The sequence below is a fragment of the Canis lupus genome, chromosome 25, assembly GCF_003254725.2.
Source record: "Canis lupus dingo isolate Sandy chromosome 25, ASM325472v2, whole genome shotgun sequence".
NCBI lineage: Eukaryota > Metazoa > Chordata > Mammalia > Carnivora > Canidae > Canis > Canis lupus.
This window is the reverse complement of record NC_064267.1, coordinates 42,488,024-42,513,928: the sequence shown is the minus strand read 5'-3', so window position 1 is coordinate 42,513,928 and position 25,905 is coordinate 42,488,024. Positions and strand designations below refer to the sequence as shown.

The following is a 25,905-nucleotide window of genomic DNA, read 5'->3' as shown; positions in this document are numbered from 1 at the left end:
CAAAGATAATCAGCCCTGGAAGTCTCTTCTGCCCTGGAGAGAGACTTGCATATTTCAAAAGAGAAGGTCGTGCTTTGAAATCTCAGAATTGAAGATGGAGGAAGAGAGAAGACAGACTGAATGCCCAAAGAGGCAAGAAGGACTTGGAGCCAAAATGGAGTCTAGACATGATACAGAAGCCACTAGAATCTGAAAACAAAGTGGTGGAGCCTAAGGATGAGAGAGTATGATCAGAACAATAGGTGAAAAAGAGGCTCTTTACCACAAGGCAAGTGTCCATACCCAAAGCAAAGTAGAGAACTGAAGCCCAGATTTCCTAAGCAATGGGTCCAACTCTCAAGCAGTGATAAAATGATCACCTTCAGTCATGTAAATGGACCTTTCCCTTTTCTGAAAAGGAAGGTCTTGACCTCCTAAGCTCCTGTAAGGTCCTTTCTAAGCATCAGCTTTTCTCATTTGCAAACCAGGAATAATAATATCTACATTATATATCTGTTGTGAGGATTTGGTATACTGTATATAAAATGGCTTACAGTGTCAGGAGCATAATAGTTGCTCAATAGATGAGCAACTATTTTGTTTTGGTTGCTGTTATCACCTGTAAATAAAACTAAAGGTCAGAATGGTGGATCCCATGGATTGGCCCTTCCAATCCTCATTTCACCCCCATTTTGGAATAACTTCTTGTTCCTGTGAAACTAGGGACTACATTTCCCAGACTCCTTTGCTCTTAGGGTCTGGATGCCAAACATGTTTCACCAGTTAGAGACAATCACTTGATATTTGGAAGATGGAAGGAAGAGGAGGCCATCTTCCAGTTGCTCTTTCTTTTGCAAATTCACTACATTAAGAGAGGCCTGGTGGGGGGGGGGGGGGGGGTTGGTTTGCAATGGTGGAAGTAGCTGCTTGCCCACCAGATCCCAGCTGTAATGGGATCTTGACACTAACAAGGAGCGACTTCTGATTTCCACTCCTCCAGCCCTGCCAGTGTCTTTGTAAGCATCTAAATCCCATATTTTTTAAAAATCCCATATTAAGCCTCATCTGTTTAAAATACCTAGAGTGATGATTCCTGTTTCTAGAATTGAATCCTGACTGACTTAGAAGTTGACATTTCATCTAAAGAAATCTCATATGTAAACTCCCTTGAAAGACTTTATTTTGTACTGCTTTGAAATGGCTTAGATTTAAATCATGAGTTAATTCCCATGTTAAAACCAATTCAATGCTCTTCTTGATGCCATTCTCACTGAGAACTGTTAATACAATTGAAGTGTTCTGGGATCTTGAAAAATTAACTCCAAGTATCACATTGAAAGAGTATATTTTTGTGATGATTATAACCCATCCATTGTCTCTCTTTTTACTTTACTTGGTTGAGAGGAAAGTGGCCCCTGAAAGAAATTTACCTCCTAATATCCATTCTTCCTTCTTTTCTTAATATTAAGAACCCCAATTTTTATCTGGGGACACTAGTACCCAGCTAAAATTTATTCCCACTTTCTCTTAAAGCCAGGCATAGCCATATGACTAAGTTTTGGCCAATTAGATATAAGAAAAAGTGTTTTGTGTAACTTCTAAAAAGTGTCTTTGGAAGGAAGGTATAGACCCTCCTTTGCCACTCCCTCCTTCCTGTTGGCTTGGGTATGAATGTGATGACAGGAGCACTGACAGCCACCTTGGGTCATGAGGTAGTATAGTAATCATGGCAGAGTAGAGGACAATGAACCGGTTGCCTACAGAGCTACCATATAGGACTGGATTGTTTCCCTCCAGATTTCTTTTATATAAAAAAAAAATCTCGGGATCCCTGGGTGGCGCAGCGGTTTAGCGCCTGCCTTTGGCCCAGGGCGCGATCCTGGAGACCCAGGATCGAATCCCACGTTGGGCTCCCAGTGCATGGAGCCTGCTTCTCCCTCTGCCTGTGTCTCTGCCTCTCTCTCTCTCTCTCTCTATCATAAATAAATAAAAATTTTTTAAAAATCTCAATCCTTAAAAAAAAATCACTATTATTTTGTTTCTGTTTTGCTATTATATGTAGCCAAGCCTATGCCTAATTAATATAAGGGGAACAGCCAAACTTCTCTTCATATCAACCATGGACTGTTTCTCAGTTTTTAAAAACAAGTGCATTCTCAAAAGCTGCCTCATTACTGAAACACAGTAGGACATGCTACCAAAAATATTGATCTGGGTTTAGAATTAAAGACATAAAATGATTTCATGGAGGCCATTTCAGTGTACACAGCAGCGAAGTTTGCAAGCCAGGTGAATTACTCTGATTTATTCATATTACTTTCAACATCAAACCAAGGCACCAATTTTAGGTTTAGTAAAAAGCAAGTCCTCAAGCCTAGCTGATGGTCCATTAAGGCTAGAGTTATTGATCAAAATGACTGAGTTTTGGGTTAAACTGGCTCTCTGTTGTTCATCATGTGACCACACTATAGCTGACAGCACATCCAATGGTACAATTTACTCTGCAGCTCTCTATTCCAGAGCCCATAGATCAAAGGGTTAAGACACTGGGCAAATGCAAAGACTCCAAAAAGCACCATATTTAAAGCAAAGAAAAACAGCCCACACATCTTTCCCAAACCTATGAATACCAGGGTTGGTATTACATGTAAACCCATCTGCACTAAATGAATAAGGACTGTTTTCCTTGCCTTGATATTTGATCTATTAAAATGGCCAGCTCGTTTTCCCTCTTGGTAGATCAGAGAGTAACTTATAAGAATGATGAACAGAAGAAAGAAAAGGAAAACCATGCCAATGGCTCTGGCAGCAGAGCCATTCAAGATCACAGGGCAAAGGGGTTCAGATTTTAAGACAGCCACCTGAGTGGAGGTAGTGCCCTCTATGAGGAATAAGCAAACATTCTTGAATATAATAATTATCCAAGACCCAGCCAGAATCCTATACTTAACTGAATCTACAAAGGACAGAGATTTCAAAGGCCAGCAAATGGCCAGGTAAGTGTTGACAGCCATCAAGGCCAGTGTGAAGAGGATCCCTTCTCCAACACTTAGCTGGACCCCAAATACCACCCAGCACATCAGCACAGGGCTGTTGGCCAGCAGAGCCCGCATCCCTTGGAAAACCACCCCCAGGCCACAGTAGGAGGAGATGCACAGCAGATGATGGCACAGGAGGACGTATCGGACCTCTTTCTTCAGCTTTGAATTCTGGGACACTATCGTGATGATGATGACAGTGACAAATGTGGTAAAGAAGAAGGCAACCATGTACACAGAGGCCTTCACTGTTGCTTCCAGCCTCAGCCAATCTGATATGTTGCAGTGCTCAGATGACAAGTTCATGATCTTTCAGGGCAACTTGGCTCCTGCAGGATTAAAGAACAAGAAACAGTGATCTTAAAGCTTCCCGTGTGGTTTTCCAGCTCTGTGGTCTTATATAAATTTCAAGAAACAAATTGCACATTTTTCTCTATAGAGGAGGACTTTAGATAGCATTGATGTGGATCAAGGAAATGGGAGAAATCATCTGGGGCCTTCACTTTATTTCAAGACAGGGGCACATACTCAAATGATCCAAAAGGAAGGTTTGAAACATGTACTCTCAGAACTCAACAAATTACTCAAAATTGGGTCAATTATTCAATTATTCTTTGTGCATCCTCTTCCATCTTTGATTGTGAGGACTTTTTCAATTTGGAGCCACAAAACACAACATTGTAAAACTCTGTTGATGAATCACCAAGCACTTGCTAACACTTAGCAAGTACAAAGATCTGGGGAAGACGTTAGGGCAAGAGCTATAAGGACTATGGGGAAGCCATTGATGCAGAGGCCTGAATTCATTTGGGTCCATAAGACATGACAGGGATATTAACAAAATGACAGCAATCACAGGTGACACCCACTACTTTCTAGGGATCAAAACTGCTTTTAAAGCATATTCATCACCAACCCTGGGGTATGTTTTGTTTTCCACCACGTGGTTTTATTGTGCACTTTTCACAAATAGGGAAACAGATTTAAAGAGGCTAAGTAACCTGCTCAGGGCCATATGGTTACTGTGCAGAGGGACTAGGATGTGGTTTCAGAGTACAACTCCAGAGCCCACTCTCTCAACCACTGCAAAGATGTTCATGTCAAATGCAAGGTCAAATGAATGCAGGCTGTGAGTTCTTCTTTGGCCAATGTCATTGGCCCCCAATGTCAACTGGACCTCATTTGTAGAAACACTGTTTCTGTTGTTAAGCTGGAAGACTGCATGTCCAGGAAGATGCTGGGATCGTAGGATAGCTGAGAGGCTTGTGGCCACTAAAATGGTAAGATAGTGTAATAGCCTTATAAAATCTTCTCAAGGGCACCTGGGTGTCTGCCTGCAGCCCAGGTCATGATCCTGGAGTGCCAGGATCAAGCCCCACATCAGGCTCCCTGCTCGGCAGAGAGTCTGCTTCTCCTTCCTCTGCTCATTCTCTCTATTAAATAAATAAATAAAATCTTAAATAAATAAATAAAATCTTCTCAAGCATGCATAGGAGTGAATAGCACATCATGCCATAGTCTGGGGATCCCCCAGATTTCAGGACCTCTGTCTCTAAAAGTCTACTGTAAAGTTGCCAACCTCTACCTCCCCACTGTGGCTCTACTTAATTCCTCACCACATGTCACATCACCTCCCTCATCAGAGTTGATTGGAGCCAGGGTAGACATCTGACTCATGGAGAATAATTTGGACACTGCTGAATCCACCAATCTGCCTCTTAAAAATCTAACTGAAGAATTCTCACAGAGAATGGAGTCTGAGTGTGATGTCATGTGATTGGCCTGCCAGTCATGTTGGAGCACGGGTGAGTAGAAGAAAGTGACCAAGAGAGGTAAGGGAAAAGCAGAGGGAACCACAAGGTCCCTGCGAGGCTCCAAAAGCCCTTGCAAGACAGAGAGAGAACAGCCTGGGCTTCTGGATTCCTGATTCCACTGACATGCTCTACATTTTCTGTCCTTGGGTTCTAAAAATATAACACACTCATCTATTATTTGAGGTAACCTAAAGGGGTTTATGTTCTTAGATGTAGGACCCTAGCATTGAAAATATATGAAGAGGACCCTGAAGAGGCACAGTATTTTGATTTCCTAAAGGGCATGTCACCATTGCCGAGAATCTGAGATACCACAGCTCCTTATGAAATCCCTTGCCAAAGGCATCCATTCTCCTCCAGCATATTGTGTTGTCACCATAATGTGTTCTCACCCAGGGGAGAATTTCCACTGTTCAGATAGATTTTGTGCCATTGTCATGTGGTCAAACTCGAGGCATTTATTTCTCTACTCTTCAGCCCCAGAGGAATAGAAATGGGAATGGTCATTGTCATCGTCAAACTTGTCATTATGCTTTCTTTTAGCTGCATATTTTTCGGTTGAAATCTTACACCAGAACCCTTCAATAATCAACAGAAAAACTCATATCTGCCCACATTAAATGCCTTCTCATTGCTCACCCCCAGAACACACTCCTCCAACTGTCCTCACAGCACCGTCACAGACATGGAGGGCCCCAGTGAAGATGGCATGCAGACTCTGGTAAGTTAGAACCCTGCCCTGCCTGGGGGAGTCACAAGAACTGGGCTTCAAGCCTAGGTCTGCCACCAGCGATGAATGTGATTGTGGATACCACTTCACTTCTCTGGTGCTTGGTTCCTAACATCACAGCCATACAGGATTGCAAGCTCTGCATCTTTGCTCTCTATCTACATCATCTTCAAGAGCCAGCCCTTAACTTGGGCCAGGAGCATCTGGGCTTTTTCCCTTGAGACAAGATTGGTCCTGCCCTTGATCCGGAAGATCCTCATCTTATTCCCCCCGGCTGAGCCTCAAATACAACTGCCAGCAATCTAGGACAGGCCCTGTCTTGTCCTGCCAGGCCCCCTCCCAGGACCTAAAACCCAGCCTCTGAGTCCCAGAATTAGGGGGTTACTGTTGACAGGTGCTACAATGGTGATGGCCTCCCTGTCTGCCTGGGACTCCCAACAATGCCCACTCTTGAGCTCACTGTTGCTGGGTCTGACTTAGCTCATGGGCTATGCTCCCCTATTATTCAGTCTTGCTCCCCATCCCCCATTCTGCCTAGAATCCCAGCCATGTCTATAGCTTCCCTGCTGGACTCCTCATTTCTGCTCTGCAGGACTTCCCTGCACCTGAATACCCCCCACCTGCACAGCCCCTACACACCTATCTGGTTCATCTGACCGGCATGTTCCCAACAGCAAGGAGTGGGGCTTGACCTCACTATGTTCTAAGACTTGAAACGCTACACAGAGCATGAGTAACTCTCATTGTGCTTCCTTTGAAAAAAAAATTTTACAACCTTCTTTTCTCTCCCCGAATTACTGTAGCTGCAGCTATAGTAAACCCTTCTCCCTCCAGATCTGATGTGCTTTCAGAGAACTATATTGTTGAGACCAGGCAAGAACTAGTTTCTGGGGCTTTCTAATATGTCTAACACACTGATCGATGCGGCACATTATTGCATCATTCTACTCTACTCTACCACTCTTCATTGCACATTGAAACATACAATGCATATCCTAAGAGGTGAGGTTACCAGGTGGTAAGACACAGGCACTAACACACCTAAGCCTCTTGCCCAGTGGAAGAAGCAGAATGCGATATAATTAGGTAAGAATCACCAGAACCATCATGTATTATTTTACTTATCTGCCAAATGAATAAGAAAGTTGGGTGTCTCTGGCGGGGCGAGGTGGGAGGGGGTGCTCAGAATAGAAGGGGTCACAGAGTCACAGAGTCTGTGAGAGAAAGCTTCTTGGAAAAGGTGAGACTCAAATCCAGCCTTTCGAGGTTGAAAACTAGAGCAAAGCAGGGTCAAGGGTAAGGTGGGTAGAGATGAGGAGAGGTACAGATTGCAGGCAACAGAGAATGGCAAGAGCCAAGGTGGGGGCAAAACCCAGGAGCTTCAGAGGATAATGAGCAGATCCAGTCTGGTGGCCTGAAGGCTTATTCAGAGGACTAAGAACACACAAAGTCCAGGACCAGATTTCAAGGGCCTTGAATTCCATTCCAAGGGTTAAAATTCACTTTGCAGGCAAAAAGGAGCCATGCATGATTAAAATTAGGAGCAGCACATGCCACAGGTTAAGAGGCAAGATGACATGCCCACTCCTGCCTGCCCAGTGGTGTTTGATAGGAGCTTTGCAGAGCAAGCAGCCTGGCAAAGGAGAAATGTACACAGTGAACCCACTACTACCACAGCAAGTGGCTTAAAATTATCTCTGTAGGAGCACCTGGGTGGCTCAATGGTTAAGTGTCTGCCTTGAGCTCAGGTCATGACCTCAGGGTCCTGTGATGGGGCCCCACATCAGGCTCCCTGCTCAGTGGGGAGGAGTCTGCTTCTCCCTCTCCTTCTGTGCTCTCTCTCCCTCTCTCTCTCAAATAAATAAATAAAATCTTTAAGAAAAAAAAAAAGAATCCTTTTTGTAGACATAATATCTCCAAGAGAGTTGCAAATCTGCAAAATCAATGAGGGCAAGTTTTATTGCCTTTAATTTATTTATGAGAACTCAGAAGATGAGTAATTTATTCAGGCTCATGCAGCCAAACAGAATCTCCCAATCTTCAAATTCATATTCCTTCTCAGAGGTATATTTGCATATCAAGAGCTCATAGCAACAAAAGCCATATAATAAGTCCTCTTCTATACATATTACCTCCCCTCATTGATAATTCCTAGAGCCTTTTTCTTTGGAAATTCTAAAATGGAAATACCTATTTGCCTCCAGCCCAAAATGTTCCCTTGACTTCGGCTCCAAAATAAAACCCTGGAGCTAAGAATCACATTTGTTCCACAACTGCCCTGATGAAATCAGAACCAGCCTCCGCCACTCCCTACAAAAATCCCGCTGGAAGCAGATGTGTGGGAAGGGTGGGATGGGTACATATCAAAATCAGTGAAGCAACTCCTTTCATCCTTCCTAAGAGCCCTGCTTAGAACAAACCCCTGAGGTGCAACAAGCTACCTACCCTTGATGGGAAACGGAATAAACGAACAGATATGGCCAATCCATCCACGCAAATTAAACTCTGATCCAAAACCTGTAGCAACCTGCCAGGAAACCAAGCCCTCATCCACAGTAACTAGCTCAGGAAAGCAGCCTGCTGTCTCTTGTAAACCGTCCAGGCCAAACAACAACCTCCTTAACAATGGGCCCCAAACAGGACTTGATTAATAATTAGCAGCTTCCCTAATTTATGTCCCTACTTTCAACTTAGAGCCAACCAGAGAGCGCCAAATATGTCTCCTATATTATAGTCACATGGACACCCCACTTCTGGTTAGCCTGTCTCCAGCTTCCCCCAGCCCCAGGCTCCCATCAGGGCACACATGAAGCTTCGCCATTTCTACCCTAAGCTCACCCACTCCTCTGCCCGCCTCTGAGGCTCTGCTTAAACACAAGTGAGGCTGACTCCCTTGCTCTAGCAAACTCTGCATAGATGGCCTTGGTCTTTCTCCTTTGGTTGGTCTTTGTTCATGTTCACATTGGTATGAAAAGATGGTGCTAGTGGCCCCAAAACAGCACGTGTACCTGGAGCCATTTCTCCAGGAAGCTAATGAACGAGTGGCAGCACATTCTTCCTCCCCACCTTGTGTCCTTGTCCTAGTCAGCAGCAGGGTGGAGGGAAACAGAGTCCTTCCACGGAGGGGCACAACCTACCTTGTCCTCCTCATGAGCCCTGGGTCACTGAGCTAGGGGAGCTCCCCCTTCTCTCACCTCCGAGGGCAACCATTCCTGAACAGACACCCCACTTCCAAAGAAAACTAAGGGAACATTGGATATATGCTAATGTGAAGGAAAGGCCTGGAAGGAAGATGGGAAGAGGGTAATGACACAGACAAAATGTAACAGTAGATAATTCATGCCAATTGCTCACTAGGAAACAGCTCTGGTGGGAGCTGACTTCTTCCATCAGCACACCAAGCCCCAGGAGGAGGCACAGTCATTACTCACATTTTTCCAAAAAGAAAACTTGAGAGATAGAGGTAGGAAGGAACTCAGCCAGGGTTCACTAGCTGGCGATGGTGATGCTGGAGCTTGGACCAGGCAGTCCACCTGCAGGACGTGGCCACTAAACCACCAGGCCAGGTACCCCACATCAGGGAAAGATGATACCTAAAGGTTGTGACGGGCTCCCCACACTTCCTCTCAGGGTGCTGCTGGTCAATGGCGAAGTCTGGCTTCAAACCCAATTCTTCTGATTTCTGAGATGATATTTGGTTATTGTTGTTTGTTGAGTTTCTTCCTAACAGGACCATATTGGTGCAGGCGAACTGAACTTTTTTTAAAAAGAAAAAAGAGGGGGGCAACTCGGGTGGCTCAGTGGTTTAGCGCTGCCTGCAGCCCAGGGCCTGATCCTGGAGACCCGAGATCTGCATGAAGCCTGCTTCTCCCTCTACCTGTGTCTCTGCCTCTGTATGTGTGTGTGTGTCTCATGAATAAATAAATAAAATCTTTTAAAAAATGAATAAAAAGAAAAAAAAAGACTTAGCAGGTGTTATGATCTGAATTATACCCCCTCCCCCCAAAATTCATACATCAAAGCTCTAGCCCGCAGAACCTCAGAATGTGACTGTATCTGGAGACAGAGTCTTTAAAGAGGTAATTAAGTTAGAACGAGGCCATTAGGGTGGGCTGTAATTTCATCTGACTGGTGCCCTTGCATCCTTGCAAGAAAAGGAGATTAAGACACACACAGACCCTAGAGATGCGTGTGAGCAGAGAAGAGACCATGTAAAGAGGCAGCGAGGTGACGATCATTGGCCAGCCGAGAAGAGACCTCAGAGAAGACCAACCCTGCCAGCCCCTCGATCTCAGACTCACAGCCTCCAAAACTGCGAGGAAATAAATCTCTGTGGTTTAAGCCACTCTGTCTGTGGAATTCTGTTTTGGCAGCCACAGCAGACTGATCTAGCAGAGAAAAGCAGCCTCAGCTACCACCTCAGCTCCAGGTAGCTGAGAAAGGCCTCCTGTGGGTCCATCCATACCCTCCCCGGAACCTCCACCTGGAAGTTTCTGAAGAAGGAAAGTTCTCTGAGAGGGAGGAGGGCCTTTCCTTCCTGGGTGCTCACAGTCAGCTGGGCAGTATTGGCCAGGGTTGGGGCCAGTATCTGACCTAACGCCAGTGGAAAGGACCATCAGCTGAAAACAATCCTCAGAGATAATTTCAAAGTGCTCAGAGATAATTTCTGTGGCTACCAGCAGAACACCAATGGGAAGAAGTGGATACTTCCAGAATAGTTCTCAACACCCTCCCCGAATGGTCAGACCTGCTCTCCCACAATAAACATGCCCTCCTCTCTTTAAACATGCCTTCCCCTCTGTCCTAATTGTGGCCTTACTTCTTTGGTATTTAAAAAAATCACTCCGGTCTGGGAAGCTTTGGTGATCTCCTCTGTTATTCTCTTCAAAGCAGCCAGGAAGGAAGGGAGGAAACCAGTGTCTACTGAGCACCAGTCACTCGACATCAAGAGCAAGCACTTAGTAAATATTAGCTGTGGGTTGTTGATCATCTGAGAACAGCTCTCGGAGGTGACATGGGAACTGGATGAAATCACAAAGCCTCTGTAGGTGTATCCTGTGATTTCTGAAGACAGAAAAATTAAACATTTTCTGAGTGCAGTTAGCTTTTTGAGTTTGATCTTGCCTTTTTCTTTATAAAAGGAAATTCTCCAGCTTCCCTCCCCAATTTTGGTCTGACCAAAATTTTGATTTACAGATGTTCTTCTAAGTACTCATAGGTTTCGTTAACCCAGAGACCTGCCACCTTTAATAGAAACGTGGCCTTTTCTGAACTGCTTAAAGTCTAAAAACACATCTTAAAAGAAATTGTGCACACGCATGTTTACTTGCGATGTTGAAACACCAGGTTGCCCACGAACAAGGGTTGGGTGAAACAAATCCTCAAACCTGCAGGATAAATAAATACTCAAGGAGGTAGTATTGAACAGAAGGTAGTTCATAAGAATGGTGATAAAGCTGTTTTCATTTTGTAATCTAAATAATAGTAACTGTGTGTGATCGAAACATCACAGTAACGACGATAACAAAAAGGACAAAAAAAAAAAAAGGACAGAGCTTAATGACACATTTCCTTGTCCTAGATATATTTGCAGATAGAAATAGACAAAAGAGGCATTTCAGGATTTCAGGAAAAGATTGTACAATAATACTAACTATAATAGTATTATATGTAACGACATTTTACATGAGTTTTCACATACACTTAAATAATGAATTTATATGAAATTACAGTGCACTGGTTAAAATACAAGTTATTCGATTCTGCTTGGTTGGAGCTCTCTGCATTGGCATGAAATAGCCAAGAACAAACATGGCAGGCTCAACAGATAGACATTTATTCCCTCAGTTAGCGACTTCCAGTGACAGGTATTATCCACTTTTCGGAAGTTCATGTTTCACCACTTCGCTTTTGTAATAGACCTATATTGGTTCCTGTTTCCACTAACTTAAAGAAAGAGGATTTTTGTTTTTGAAAAAAAAAAAAAAAGAAAGAAAGAAAAGAATAGCATCCAGCAGTTGTTCTGCAGGGAGCCATCATAGAGGCAGCATGCACCCCCAGCAGCAAGAGCAGGCCCGCTCCCCCAGGACCGTGCTCAGATCCCAGCTCTTGGCTGCCAGAGTTTTGAAGTGCATCTGTGAGCTTTATCCCTGTTTATTTTGTGCATCCATTAGCAAGATGTGTCCTCTGGTATCAGAAAAGTCTATGGGAGGTGATTTTTTGGGTCTGGCAATATTCATAAATTTCTCCATATAAATTAATGGCAATTGCTTTTTTGCTTTATGCCATTTTGGCTTACAAAAGGTTTCAAGGGGGGGGCGGGGGCACCTGGGTGGTTCAGTCGGATATGTGTCCGACTCTTGATTTCTGCTCAGGTCATGATCTCAGGGCCTTAAGGTCAAGCCTCACATCAGGCTCTGTGCTCAGTGTGGAGTCTGCTTGAGATCCTTTCTCTCTCTCTCTCCCTCTGCTCCTCCCCCTGCTTGTGCTCTCTATCTCAAATAAATAAATAAATAAATAAATAAATAAATAAATAAAATCTAAAAAAAAAAAAAAGGTTTCATGGGAACACTGTACTTTCAGATAAAGTAAGGTAAACCTGCACATGTATGCCCACCAGCATGGATCTAAGAGTTGGAGATACTACAGTAACCAAAACACACCAAGTCTCTGACATCATGGAGCTTTCACAGTCCTGAGCTCCCAACACCAATAGGCAGGCAGTAAACAAATGTTATTTTTTCCATTACTCCCTCTCTCTCCAGGTGCCAAAGGTCAATATGATGTCTATAAACCACAAAAAGCAAACAGCAATGTGTATGTTGCTAAGCATGTGATTCATTGCCAATAATATTTCCCAGAATCTGAGAGGATTTTGCCTTTCGCTCTTGGTTCTGCATTTATTTTTGAGATATGCTGAAGGTCTTTTAATATTGCATTATTGAAATCATTAAGCTTTTCAAAAATTAATTTACCTGTGTATCTCTTTAACATTATTAAAGCTTATAAATCAATAATAGCTGCCAAGATAGTAAATTGTGTGTTTTGCTGGTAGGCAATCCTCTATACCATAGTCATTGGCTTTCTTTCTTGCACGGTTAAAATAGTTGGCTCATCCCAAGCAAAAAGACACACCTTTCTGCCTCGGCAGACCACACCTGGCTTTAGCCATTAACCAGATGTTTTATTAGTATAATCTTGGAAAAGCTGAAATCAGCAGATTCCATGAAGCTCTTTAGCCTTCTCTCTCTGACTCAGCTTTGGGGATTATTGTAAACTTCCTGCCAAATTTAATTATATTTCCCTCAATTAAGGTACAATGTAATTACAGCTATTCTTACTAACCTTTTCTACAGGTTGTGATTTGTTTCACTGATGAAAAAGAACTACCTTAGTTTTGAAATCCACTTATAATATACATCACTTGTCAAGTACTCTTATCTGTAGTAGGTGTCTTTGAGTAATATATATTATACTTGATTATAGGTCATGCAAAGTCAACTCTCTAGACCTGAAAACTGTACGATATATAATTGAAAGTAAAACCCATGGAATGCTTTAACTTTTGCCTTCTTTGTAAATTTTTACTTGGCACATAGTTGATTATTAACTCGAACTTTTACTCAACTATTATATAATTGATTCTTCTCAGTTTTCAGAAACCTATATATTTACAGTTTCTTTGGCAGGGATATAAGCCTCCTGACCACAGCAGAGTCTATTACCATATGGATGGACTTACATTTTTCCATAGTAAAGTCCACTTATACCAAGTTATTAGAATTCTTGGTTACTTCCATTAGCATTTATATTTGCCTTTTAGATGTTTTATAGAATTTTGAATAAAGAAAGAATTTTGAATCATATTTATAGAGCAAATGGCTATTTCAATATTTATCCTTGTGATCATCTTAAAATATGACCATTATATGTATCTGTTTATATGACAGATGTATTCCCAAATAAAAAGCATTTATTATTATTGCTATTTTGCAAACATTATTTGTAACTATATTTTGTACTTTTTAATAGAAATTACATTCTAAGTATTGGTGACCAAAAAAAATATTAATATTGAAAACCTCAACTGTGTTATCATTCAACCACCTTTGAATGATCAAAAAAATGTATAAAATGTATAATCAAAAAATGTATAAAATGTACAAAAAATGTATAATCAGAATTTTAAAATTCATGCCCATATCCTATTTTCTCTATTCATACATCCACTCATTTATTCATTCAATAAACATTTGTTGTCTACCCACTTTGTGTCAGGCACTGTGCTAAATGCTGAGCCTGCAAAGATGAACGAGATATGGTCTCTGTCCTTAAGAAATTTACTTCATTGGAGAAGGGAGGAATATGATGGAAGAGTAGGGAAAGGACCCTACTAGGGAAGGACCCTAGTTTCCTCTGGTGCCTGGAATTCAGCTAGATAGCTATCAAATCATTCTGAACACCTGTGAACTCAACCAGAGACCTAAGAGAATAATTACTGCAATTCTACAAATAGAAAAATGACCACTTTTTGCAAATCTTCTTTAATTTTCATTTTACAGTTGCATTCTATCCTTTCATTGAATTTATTTTTAGTTTTGTATATATATGTTTTTCTTTCTTTAAAATTTTGGGAACTAGTTTCTTCTAACAAATAGACCAAAATACACCAGGATCTAGTATATTGCTCTGTTCTGTTCACCTGTCTGATTATATTCTCTCTCTCAATCTCTCTCTTTTTTCTTTGTAGTTTCTGGTCTCTTCTGATTTGTTTAGTGTATATTTCTCTGGGGTCATTGTTGTTATTTTAGTATTTTGTTCTCTCATTCATCTATTTTACTCTGGACAGAATGACAAGATGGAAAAACTCACTCCCAAAAAAGAGAATAAGAGGCAGTACTGACTGCCAGGGACCTAAGCAGTATGAATCTAAGTAAGATGTCAGAACTAGAGTTCAGAATAATGATTATAAAGATACATGCTGGGCTTGAAAAAAAGCACAGAAGACACTAGAGGATCCCTTTCTGGAGAATAAAAGAACTAAAATCTAATCAGGTCAAAATAAAAAAGGCTATTAATGAGATGCAATAAAAAATGGAGGCTCTAATGGGTAGGATAAATGAGGCAGAAGAGAGAATTAGTGATGCAGAAAACAAAATGGAGAATAAAGGAACAGAAAAGGAAAGATAACTACTGGATCACAAGGAGAGGATTCGAGAGATAAGTGATACCACAAAATGAAACAATATTAGAATAATTGAGGTTCCAGAAGAAGAAGAAGGGGGGGAGGTATATTTGAGCAAATTCTAGCTGAGAACTTCACTAATCTGGGAAAGGAAAAAGGCATTCAAGTCCAGGAGGCATAGAGAACCCCCCTCAAAAATCAGTTAAGATAGGTCAACACCTTGACATATAATAGTGAAGCTTGCAAATCTCAGAGACAAAGAGAAAATCCTGAAAGCAGCTCAGAACAAGAGGTCCATAACCTACAAGAGTAGAAACATCAGACTGGCAGCAGACCTATCCACAGAGACCTGTCAGGCCAGAAAGGACTGGCATGATACATTCAGGATGCTAAATGAGAAAAATACGCAGCCAAGAATACTTTATCCAGCTAGGATGTCACTCAGAATAGGAGAGATAAAGAGCTTCCAGAATATACAGAAACTAAAAGAATTTGTGTTCACTAAACCAATCCTGCAAGAAACATTAAAAGGGATCCTCTAAGTGAAGAAAGAGCCCCAAAGTAACACAGACCAGAAAGGAACAGTGACTTTACAGGTAATACAATGGCATTAAATTCATATCTTTCAATAGTTACTCTGAATGTAAATGGGCTAAATGCCCCAATTAAAAGACACAAGGTATCAGATTGGATAAAAAAGGAAGATTCATCAATATGCTGCTTATGAGAGACATATTTTAGACCCAAAGACACTTCCAGATTTAAAGTGAGGGGGTGGAAAACGATTTATCATGCTAATGGACATCAAAAGAAAGCTGGAGTGGCAATCCTTATATCAGACAAATTAGATTTTAAACCAACGTCTTTACTAAGAGATGAGGAAGGACACTATATCATAATTAAAGGGTCTATCCAACAGGAAGATTTAACAATTGTAAATATTTATGCCCCAAACATGGGAGCTGCCAATTACATAAACCAATTAATAACAAAATTAAAGAAACCCATTGATAATAATACAATAATAGCAGGGGACTTTAACATCCCACTTATATCAATGGGAAGATCATTTAAGCCAAAAGATCAACAAGGAAACAAAGGTTTTAAATGACACACTGGACCAGATGGACTTCACAGATATATTCAGAACATGCCGTCCTAAAGCAACAGAATACACATCCTTCTTGAGTACACCTGGAACATTCTCCAAAATAGATCACATATTGAGTCACAAATCAGGTCTCACTCAGTACCAAAAGATTGGTATTATTCCCTGCATATTTTCAAACCACAATGTTTTGAAACTTGAACTCAATCACAAGAGGAAATTTGGAAGGAACTCAAATACATGGAGGTTAAAGAGCACCCTACTAAAGAATAATGGGTCAGGGCACCTGGGTGGCTCAGTCAGTTAAGCGTCTGCCTTCAACTCAGGTCATGATCCCAGAGTCCTGGGATTGAGCCCCACTTTAGGCTCCCTGCTCTGCAGGTAGCCTGCTTCTCCCTCCCTCTCTGCCACTCCCCCTGTTTGTGCTCTTTCACTCACTCTCTATCAAATAAATAAAATCTTTAAAGAAAGAAAGAAGGAAAGAAAATACAACTGTTCAAAAATTTTGGGATGCAGCAAAGGCAGTCCTAAGAGGGAAGTATATAGCAATACAAGCCTTACTCAAGAAACAAGTCTCAAGTATACCCAACCTTACACCTACAGGATCTGGAGAAAGAACTAAGAACTTCACTGGTTTGGAAATAGGAGCAAGAATAAACACTGGTACAGTTTTTGAGAGAGATGGCAAATCATAGATTAATTTCACATACTATGATTTGGAGAAAATGTATGAAAATCCCAAACTTTAGGTTAGACAAAGGTGAGTTTTTTCTCCTATTTCCAAGAAGAGGATCTGAGGAAGGTATTCTTTTTCTTGCATGAAAAACTGGGGCAGGAAATAGGGGGACAATGGTTGAAATACATTCACCACAAATATCCATCTGTATCACTCTGACCTTGTGAGACTCTAATATTCAGAACCTTCCAATAAAATTCTAAATTTCCTACCTTCCTTTTCACCACCTCCTTGGCCACTTAAACCATCAGTATCCATGGGCTCAGACTCCCACAAAGTCCACCAAAGAATCAGGCTTACATCGTCAGGCTATGGTTATTGCCAATTTGACCTAACCTGAGCATCTACCTTGGTTTTTTTTTTTAAAGATTTTATTTATTTATTCATGAGAGACAGAGAGACAGAGAGAGAGAGAGGCAGAGACACAGGTAGAGAGAGAAGCAGGCTCCATGCAGGGAGCCTGATGTGGTACTCGATCCTGGGTCTCCAGGATCACACCCTGGGCCGAAGGCGGCGCTAAACCGCTGAGCCACCCGGGCTGCCCACTGAGCATCTACCTTGTTTCAGACTTCCCACCTGCCCTAATCTTAAATATGTGGTTGCCACTCAGTCTATGTCTTGACTTCCTAAATGTTTGGTCTCAAAACAAACATTATTTCTGGATGATCCAGGACTGGAGCCACATAAGGACATTTGCTCTTTCAGAGTTGTCAGAGTGGTACTACGCAGATTCCCACCTGGACCCCAAGGAAATGTGACCCAGTCAGATAGCAAGTGTTCTTACTGGAGGAAGTGCAGTTTCCAGAGAGAGGACCATTGGTGATAAAAGGGATGAGCCAAAAGTGAGTGAGGACCAGTCAGGGGACCTTGTGGGAGCAGAGCAGTAAGAATTCATATAACCAAAAAAGGATGTGCTATCTCTAGCTGGTCCTCCAGAAATAATGCATCCTATTTTAAGATGTAGAGATTGTTTGCTCCTGAGATTAGATGCCTCTTTGTATGACATCAGGAGGTGACTAATTTGATCCTGGAAATGTAATCTACATTCAGTGTACTTACAGGTTCAACAGAAAGGTAGTGAAATAACAGCTGAAAATAGAAGTATGCTTGTTCCCTTGGAAGCAATGAAAAGTAAAGTGTAAGAAGTTAATAATGCATCACCATTGAAGAAGCAAAGAGGCCCCGATTAATGCAATATCCTGGTCTACTTAATAAGCATATGCCACAAGCTGAGAAACACTCACAAGTTTGCCACAGTATTATTATTTTATTCTGCTATGTACTATAGTACTGTGAAATATCTATAGTTAAATGGAAAATTAAGGCCAAATCCTTGTATTTATGGAGCTCAGAATCTTCTAGGGAAGATAGATGCATAAGCAAATAGTTTCAATTCTATGACTTGAGTGTTTTCATCCAAAGTGCCGTGGAGGGACTCTAATCAGAGCAGGGACTCTAATCTTCCTGGGAGAGTCAAGGAAAACTTCTCATGAGACAGTGATTCTAAAAAATAAGAAACGTTCATCCATCCAGCTAGCCAGCTTCCTATTCATCCATTTACCAGGTATGTGTTGAGTGCCTCCGACTGTTCTAGATGCTGTGGATGCACCACTGAACAAGACAAACAAGGTCCTTCCTTGAATGAAGTCTACATTCTGGTAGGGGGTTGGGTGACATTATCAGGAGAAACACAGAATGGATCCTTAAGACCATCCAATATCCACCTTGGGGCCTCATTTCCTCTCCCACAGGTATTTTCCTACTGAGACCAGAGTGCCCTGACCACTCAAACTGGAGCATTTCAATCTTTTTGGTTAAGTATCGTTCTCATCATGAAACCAAAATGCCCATTACTTGTTTGCCATCAAGGGGATAAGTCCAGAAGGCCATGATCAGGTAAAAACAAAATGCAGAGCTGAGAATCAATTTCAAGCAGAAAAAAATAAAAAATGAGAAACAGGATGCCCAGCCTGACATGAGAACTCCTTACCTTAAGTTACCAGTGGGAGTCTTTTCTGCCAGTGGAAAAATGGGTTCTTTTTTCCAGGAAAAAAAGAAGAGCAGCAGGAGTTTCTCCATGAATCCTAGGAAGAACTCCCACTACCAGGATTCACTAACAGAAGTGAATCAAGAGAAGGGCCTCACTTCTCATTGTCCCAGGCCCCTGAGCCTTCAGACCCAGGGCCCCTTCCGTGCTGGCTGCAGCCAGTGTCACTCTGTGATTTCCAGTATAGAGAGCCACAGGACCTCAGAGAAAGTGGTGACTTTTTTGGTAGCCACTTCTTGGATGATCACTCAGCGCCTCTGTCTAAGAAGGAAGTAGAGGAACCCAGGACCAGTGCTTCCCCTTTTGCAACCTTTCTGGAGTTCTGACTCACTTCATGGTGCTTAAAGGTGACAAGAGAAAACATTCCTAGATAAAGCTAAAAAGTTTTCCCACCCCAGCATAAGGGAAAAATTCAAGCCACTGGAACCAGCCATTTTAAGCAAGACTGGCTTTCAAAAATCTCACATTACATCTATAGAAATGACCACAATTTCATAACAGAGGCGAGAGAAAGGCAGTTAGAAGCTGCTGCGAGGCACAGTTGGTGCCATTCTGAAAATTCATATTTCCTGTTTGCCAACATGTCTGCTTTAAGTCTCTCAAGCTGCTAATTATATTGCAAGTGTTATACACCAACTTTTCCTCATCCTTATAGCCTTCATTTCTTTTTAAAGTTATGCAAGTAATACGTTTGTTGTCAAAAGTGTAAAATAACAGATAGGCACAAAAAGAAAAATCAAAATTCCCCATAATTCCACCTGAAGATGAGCACTGTTGGTTGGCACTTTGGTGTACATCCTTCTAGTCTTTTTTCTGTAGTGAGGAGGAGCTTCCCAACATCCATTCCACCTCATACCATTGTAGAACACCCATGATGATTTGTTGGATTTACCCCATGTCTACCTCCATTACGGAGCCCAGGTTGGCCAAACTAAATTACAATAATCTTAGGCTCTAGCCATGGTGCTTGTTTTAGGGACCAGCACCCGATCCAGATCTAAGCCAATCAACACAAAGCATCCCTCTGGCCACTGGGAAAGGCACATGATCACGATGGCCCACTCAGCGAAGCCTAGACTCCCACCGAAGGCCTGGGAAGAGATGATCTTTCCTTCTCTGTGTTTGAACAGTGGGAAGCTATTGGCAGCCAACTTGCCACCACAACTCTAACTCGCATTCAGCTGAAGCGGACACTTCAGAAGGCAGAAAAGAGATATAAAAAGAAATTAGTTTTTTAAGGAACTTTCTGAGCTGCTAAATTAAGCTAACACCAAAACCTATCTTACTTCTGGAGTCTCTACTTATATGCGAATACATTTGCTTGTTGAAGTGGGTTTAAATTGAATTTTCTGTTCCTTGTAACTTGCATCCTAAATGACTCACAGAGATATTTTTATTAAAATGGGCCCATATTGCACATACTGTTTATAACTTCCTGCTTAAAAACACGTAATAACCACCCTTCCCTTTTAAGATAAATATACAAAATAATTAATTGCTTCAGAGAAGTCCATTATATGGACAGAAAGTAAATTACTTATCCAATTCCATTTTGTGGGGCATTTATATTGTTTCTGGGTTTTTCCATATTATGTAAACAATTCTGTGTTGAGTTTTCCAAATATGAGAGAACATACTTTTTCCTTAGGACACGTTTCTAATGTACAATTTCTGAGGCAAGTATGTACTTTTTCAAGGGTTTTGATGCATGTTGCCAAATGGCCCTCTCAAAGGTTTGTTTTGATTATACTCCAACCAACAGAGCATGAGAATGCCCCAAAAACCTCTCTCCCTCCTCCCAGACCAGAACCCACAACACATAAAGTTTCAGCACAAATAGCCTGTCTGTGTGATAAGTGGTTTACATGGCTGTTTAATTTGCACTTAAAAAAATCATATAGCATGCTTAAATGTTTATTTTTCGTATATTTATTTGCTCATTGTATTTCTCTTTTTCTAAATTATCACTGACATCCTTTGCCCATTTTTAAAAAAGATTTTAGTTATTCATTTGAGAAAGAGAGAGAGCAGGAGCAGGGGGAGGAGCAGTGTAAAAGGCAGAAGTAGACTCCCTCCTGAACAGGCATTGCCCAATGCGGGGCATCATCCCATGACCCTGAGATCATGACCTAAGCCACCCAGGCGCCCCAACCCTTTGCCCACTTTTAACCGAAGTATTTATTTCTTACAGATTTCTAAGATCTGTTAGTATTTAAGATTAAGCCCTTGCCTATTATATACGTTGTAAACCATTTTCACAACATGCTATGTGCCTTTTAACTTGCATATGGTATTTTTTACTGTTCCGAAGTTTTACATTTTAGTTAAATCAGTCAATCTTTTTCTTTACCTCTTCTGCCTTTTTTGTGTGTGTCATTCTCTAACCTGAGAATTCAGTCATCCGGGTTCAGCCTTCACTAGTAAAGATGACTTGATATGAACAGCAACAAATCAGTGCTGGGGATGCCTCTTGGGAGGCAGCCTGGGATTGTCTGAACCCCTCCAACCCTGTCTGCTTCTCCTCAGCCTCCCCTGCAGTGAAGTGTGGTTTGTGATTAAACTACAGCCAGTGAGATGAGAGCAGATGTGATGCATGCAACTTCAGGGTTGTGCCTTTAGCAAGGAAAATGCCTTCCCCTGGATTTTCACTCCCTCCTTGGGTTAGAGTGAAGACATCTCATAGATGAGCAAGATACCTGGGGATGACAGCACCATGAGCTGGAAAGAGTTTGTGTCACTGACACTGTAGAAAGTCCGTACCTCCTAGACTGCTTGTAACTGGTCTCTTTCATGAACAAGAAATAAACTTCTGTCTTGTGGAGCCACTGTTATTTGGGGGCTTTATTACAGAGTCAAGCCTGTATCCTACTTAAAGAGTAACACGTAGTTCCATTTTAAACACACACACACACACACACACACACACACACACACACCAGCATAAGATAAAGAAAATGATTGTCAATTAATTCACAGAATGGGACTATAGGAGTCTGGGGGGGAATTATGAACTTTTCTTTTAATATGGATTTTATTTGTTTGATCCATACAACTCTAATTCATGAAGTCACATTACCCTATGTGGTTAAACACTTTGTTTAGAGTTTTTAAGTCCCTCCACTTAAAGTCATAGCCCTAGACTTTATGGGTGGAAGAGAAAAGTGTTCTGGATAGCAAGGGAGCAAAATCACAACAGGTGGAAGAGTGTAATTCTAACAGGACTGGTTGAGATTGTCATTATGTCATCCATTGTGAATGTGTGCTTCATAACTACCACAGGCAGTATTCAATGAAATTAGTATATTTCTTTTTAGATACACATTTTTATCTTTTTTAAAGGTTACCAGAAAGTTATTGTAGGACTACCTACTAAATTCTGAGGTATAATATATAATGTGTATCTCAATATGTTTTCCCATATAAGGAAAAACATTTAGAATAATTTCAACACATATTTGGCAAAGGTTCTTAATTGCTTTTAAAAAGTCTCTGCGAATTTTAAATAGTCATTCACCTGTGCCTACAAACTTGCAAATAAGGTATGTTTTTAGCATATGTTTATATATGTCCCTTTCACGCATAGAAAAAGATCCAGAAGGATACACAACAAATTGCCAATAATGGTTATTTTCCAAGAAGAGTTTTAGATTAGCTTTGGGATAAGAGGAGGCTGGAGGAAAACACTGACTTTTTACACTTATCAGGTTTGTATTGTTTGTATCTTTACAATGAGACTGAATTTATATATTGAATTCATAAATTTAAAAAGCAACATACAAGCTTTAAAGAAACAGTGGACAAAAAAATAAAGAAAGAAACAGTGGGAATATAAACTAAAAATACTCTTTAAGTGAAAAATCTACAGCCGTGATTTTTCAGGAATGTCTTTTATTAGCTGATAAGAATGGATATATGGGATTAGATGATTTCTACTACATATAGCAGAAAACCCCAACTCATATAGACTTGAGCCATCATGAAAATCTTTTTGTCACATCACAAGGAAGGCCATGTAGACTCCAAGGTTGATTACTTCCCTGGTTTCACATGGTCCTCAAGGTCCAGGGTTTCTCTGTCTTTTTGATTTGTCACCTTCTGCATGTTGGCCGTTTGCCCTCATTCTGATTCCTCTCACAGATGACTGCAACAATTCCTATGTCATATCTAGACATTACAACATGCAGAGAAAGAACAGGGCCTCTCTTCCTGAGTCTTCCAAGGACAGAAACACCTTTCTCAGAGCTCTGAAGGTCAACTCCCCTCCAGCCTCATTGGCTGGAACTGAGTCACAAGCCCATTCCTGAACCAGCCTTGGCAAGAGAAAGGGAATTGTCACTTTTGACTTAGACTAATTGTCAACTATGAGAGATAAACATACAGGAACTGAGCAAAAAAAAATGAGCCTTCCTGAACATAATCTCCTTGTGGATATATGCATAAATCAGAAAACCCAATATTATTCCATTGTCAATTCTTTCCAAATTGATCTTTACGTTCAGTGCAAAACCCCAGAAGCCTTTAAAAAAAAAAATAGGAATTAACAAGTTGATTCTAAAATGTATACAGAAAAGCAAAATATACAATACACTAGATATCCACAAAAAAACTTTGAAAAAGAAAAACAAACTTGAAGGAACAACACTACCAAATTTTAAGATTTACTACAAGAACTACACTAATTAAGGCAGTGTGATATTGGTGTATGGAGAAACCTACACCAATGATAGGTCAATGGAACATAGTGTCCAGAAAAAGACTCATGTGTATATCATCAAGGGATTAGTGCCAAAAATGTCAAAGTAAATCAATAGTAAATGGAGAATCTTTTCAACAAATAGTGCTGAAACAATTATATCCATATATTTATATTTTTTTAAAGTGAACTTTCAACTGTACCTTGAATCATACACAAAATTAAACTTGAATGGATCATAGACCTGAATGTACAACCAAAAATTATACAACTTTTAGGGGAAAAAAATAGGAGAAAAATCTTTGCAACCTTAAGTTAGACAGATATTAATTTTATAGATCACAAAAAGTTTAGATCATAAAATAAAAAGTAAAAAAAATAAAATAAAATAAAATAAAAAGTATATCATTTTTTCCATATTTAAAATTTCCACTTTTGAACTCTTATAACTTAACAATTAAAAGATAAATAACACAGTTTTTTAGAAAGCACAAGAATTAAATAGACATTTTATCCAAAGAAGGCATATAAATTACCAAGAAGACATGAAAAGATGCTTATCATCACTAGTCCTTAGGGAAACATCAATTAGAACCACCACGAAATACCACTTCATACCCATTAGGAGATCTAGCATTGAAAGGACAGCCAATAACTAGTGTTGGAGATGATGTGGAGAAATTGGAACCTTCATACCCTGCTGGTGGGAATGTAAAATGATGTAACTGCTTTGGAAAACAATTGGCAATTTCTCAAAACATAAATATAGAATCACCACATGTCCTAGCAATTTCATGCAATGTATATACCCCCCCAAAATGAAAACATATGTCCGTACAAAACATGTACAAAATGTCCAGAACAGCATTGTGCATAAAGCCAAAAGTGAAAACAACCCAAGTGCCCATCAACTGACAAACAGATAAAGAAAGTGGGGTTGTTCCATACAGTAGAATATTATTCAGCCATGAAAAGGAATGGTATGTGCTACAACATGCATGAATCTTGAATACATTATGTTAAGTGAAAGAAACCAGAAGTAAAAAAATCCCACATGCTATCTGGTTCCATTTACAGGAAATGTCCAGAATTGGCAAATCTGAAGAGATATACAGTAGGTGAATGGTTACCAGGGTCTTGGGGGAGGAGAGAATGAGGTATGACTGCTTGTTAATAGGTATGGAGTTTCTTTGTGGGGAGACAAAAATGTTCTGGAATTGGATAGTATTTGGTGGCTGCACGACTTTGGGAAATGGTTTGGCGGTTTCTTAAAAAGTTTACACAGTTACCAGATGACCCAGCCATTCCACTCCTAGGATTTACCCAAGAGAAATGACAACATATGTTCACACAAAAACCTATACACAAATGTTCAGAGCAGAATTATGCAAAATAGCCAAAAAAAGTGGAAACAGTCCAAATGCCCACAACTGGTGAATAGATAAACAAATCTTGGTATATTTATACCAAGAATACTATTCAGCAATAAAAAGAAATAGTTAAGCTACAGTAACACACACTGACACACACAATATGGGTAAACCTCAAAAGCATTATGCCAAGTGAAAGAAACCAAACACAAAAAAGATACCAAATGCGTGATTCATTTTTTATGCTATTCTGGAAAAGCCAAAACTATAGAGACAGAAATTAGATCAGTGTCTGCCAAGAGTTAGGGATGGAAGAAGGGATGGCTACAGAGGGGCAGAAGGGAACTTTTTTGTTTAGAATCTGTTCTATGTCTTGAATGATACAACAGTAAACATTAGCTAAAACTTGAAGAACAGGGGCGTCTGACTGGCTCAGTTGGTTGAGCATCTGACTCATGATTTCAGTTCAGGTCATGATCTCAGGGTTGTGAGATTGACTGAGCTCAGCCTGGAGCCTGCTTTAGATTCTCTCTCTCCCTCCCCTTTTGCCCCACCCTTTGCTCTCTCTCAAAAAAAAAAAAGTTTAAAAATCTCTCAATGGTAGGATTAAAAGGATGATTTTTTACTGTATGTAAATTATACCCCAATAAATCCAATTAAAAAATAAACTACAGGGCACCTGGGTGGCTCAGTGGTTGAGCGTCTTACTTCAGCTCGGGTCATGATGCCTGAATCCTGGGATCAAGTCCCTCATCGGGCTCCCCATGGGAGCCTGCTTCTCCCTCTGCCTCGGTCTCTGCCTCTCTCTGTCTCTCATGAAAGAATAAATAAAATCTTAAAAAATAATAAACTACATTATCTTAATCCACTTTCTGTTTACAAAAAAAATAAAATAAGATAAATATATCTATAAGAACATATTTTAAATTTGGGGAGAGTCCTATAAAGAGGAAGGAAAGCCAAATGCACTTACTTCCTCAAAAATGTATATCCCCCATTTTCTAAAACTCAATTAAACGCCTATAAATATCCACACGTCATCAATTTTATAAAAACTTTTAGCAATAGACTACTTACTTTTCTGAGAAAGAAATCAGGTTGGCTAAGACTGTCTCTCCCTGTTTCTCCAACCTGGTCACACTTGTTTCAGCTGGCAGCCTGGCTGCTAGTTGGGAGGACGTCTGGTTTCAAGTGTTTTCACTTCCT

General features: G+C 40.6%; 1 protein-coding gene across 4 annotated transcripts; it reads right to left on the bottom strand.

Moving 5' to 3' along the window:
• Window positions 1–859: 859 nt before the first annotated feature.
• LOC112669864 (probable G-protein coupled receptor 148) lies at window positions 860–25,905 on the bottom strand. Of its 4 annotated transcripts, XM_025463381.3 has the most exons (3): window positions 25,777–25,891; window positions 10,381–10,625; window positions 860–3,346 (listed from the first exon to the last, which is right to left on the bottom strand). In XM_025463381.3, the coding sequence occupies exon 3, from the start codon at window positions 3,321–3,323 to the stop codon at window positions 2,445–2,447; it is 879 nt and encodes a 292-aa protein (XP_025319166.1). In that variant the 5' UTR covers window positions 3,324–3,346; window positions 10,381–10,625; window positions 25,777–25,891; the 3' UTR covers window positions 860–2,444. The 4 variants fall into 4 exon arrangements, with proteins under 4 accessions (XP_025319166.1, XP_025319165.1, XP_035573943.1 ...); XM_025463380.3 differs by lacking the exon at window positions 10,381–10,625 and having other exon boundaries at window positions 25,777–25,905; XM_035718050.2 differs by lacking the exons at window positions 10,381–10,625; window positions 25,777–25,891 and adding an exon at window positions 18,580–18,884.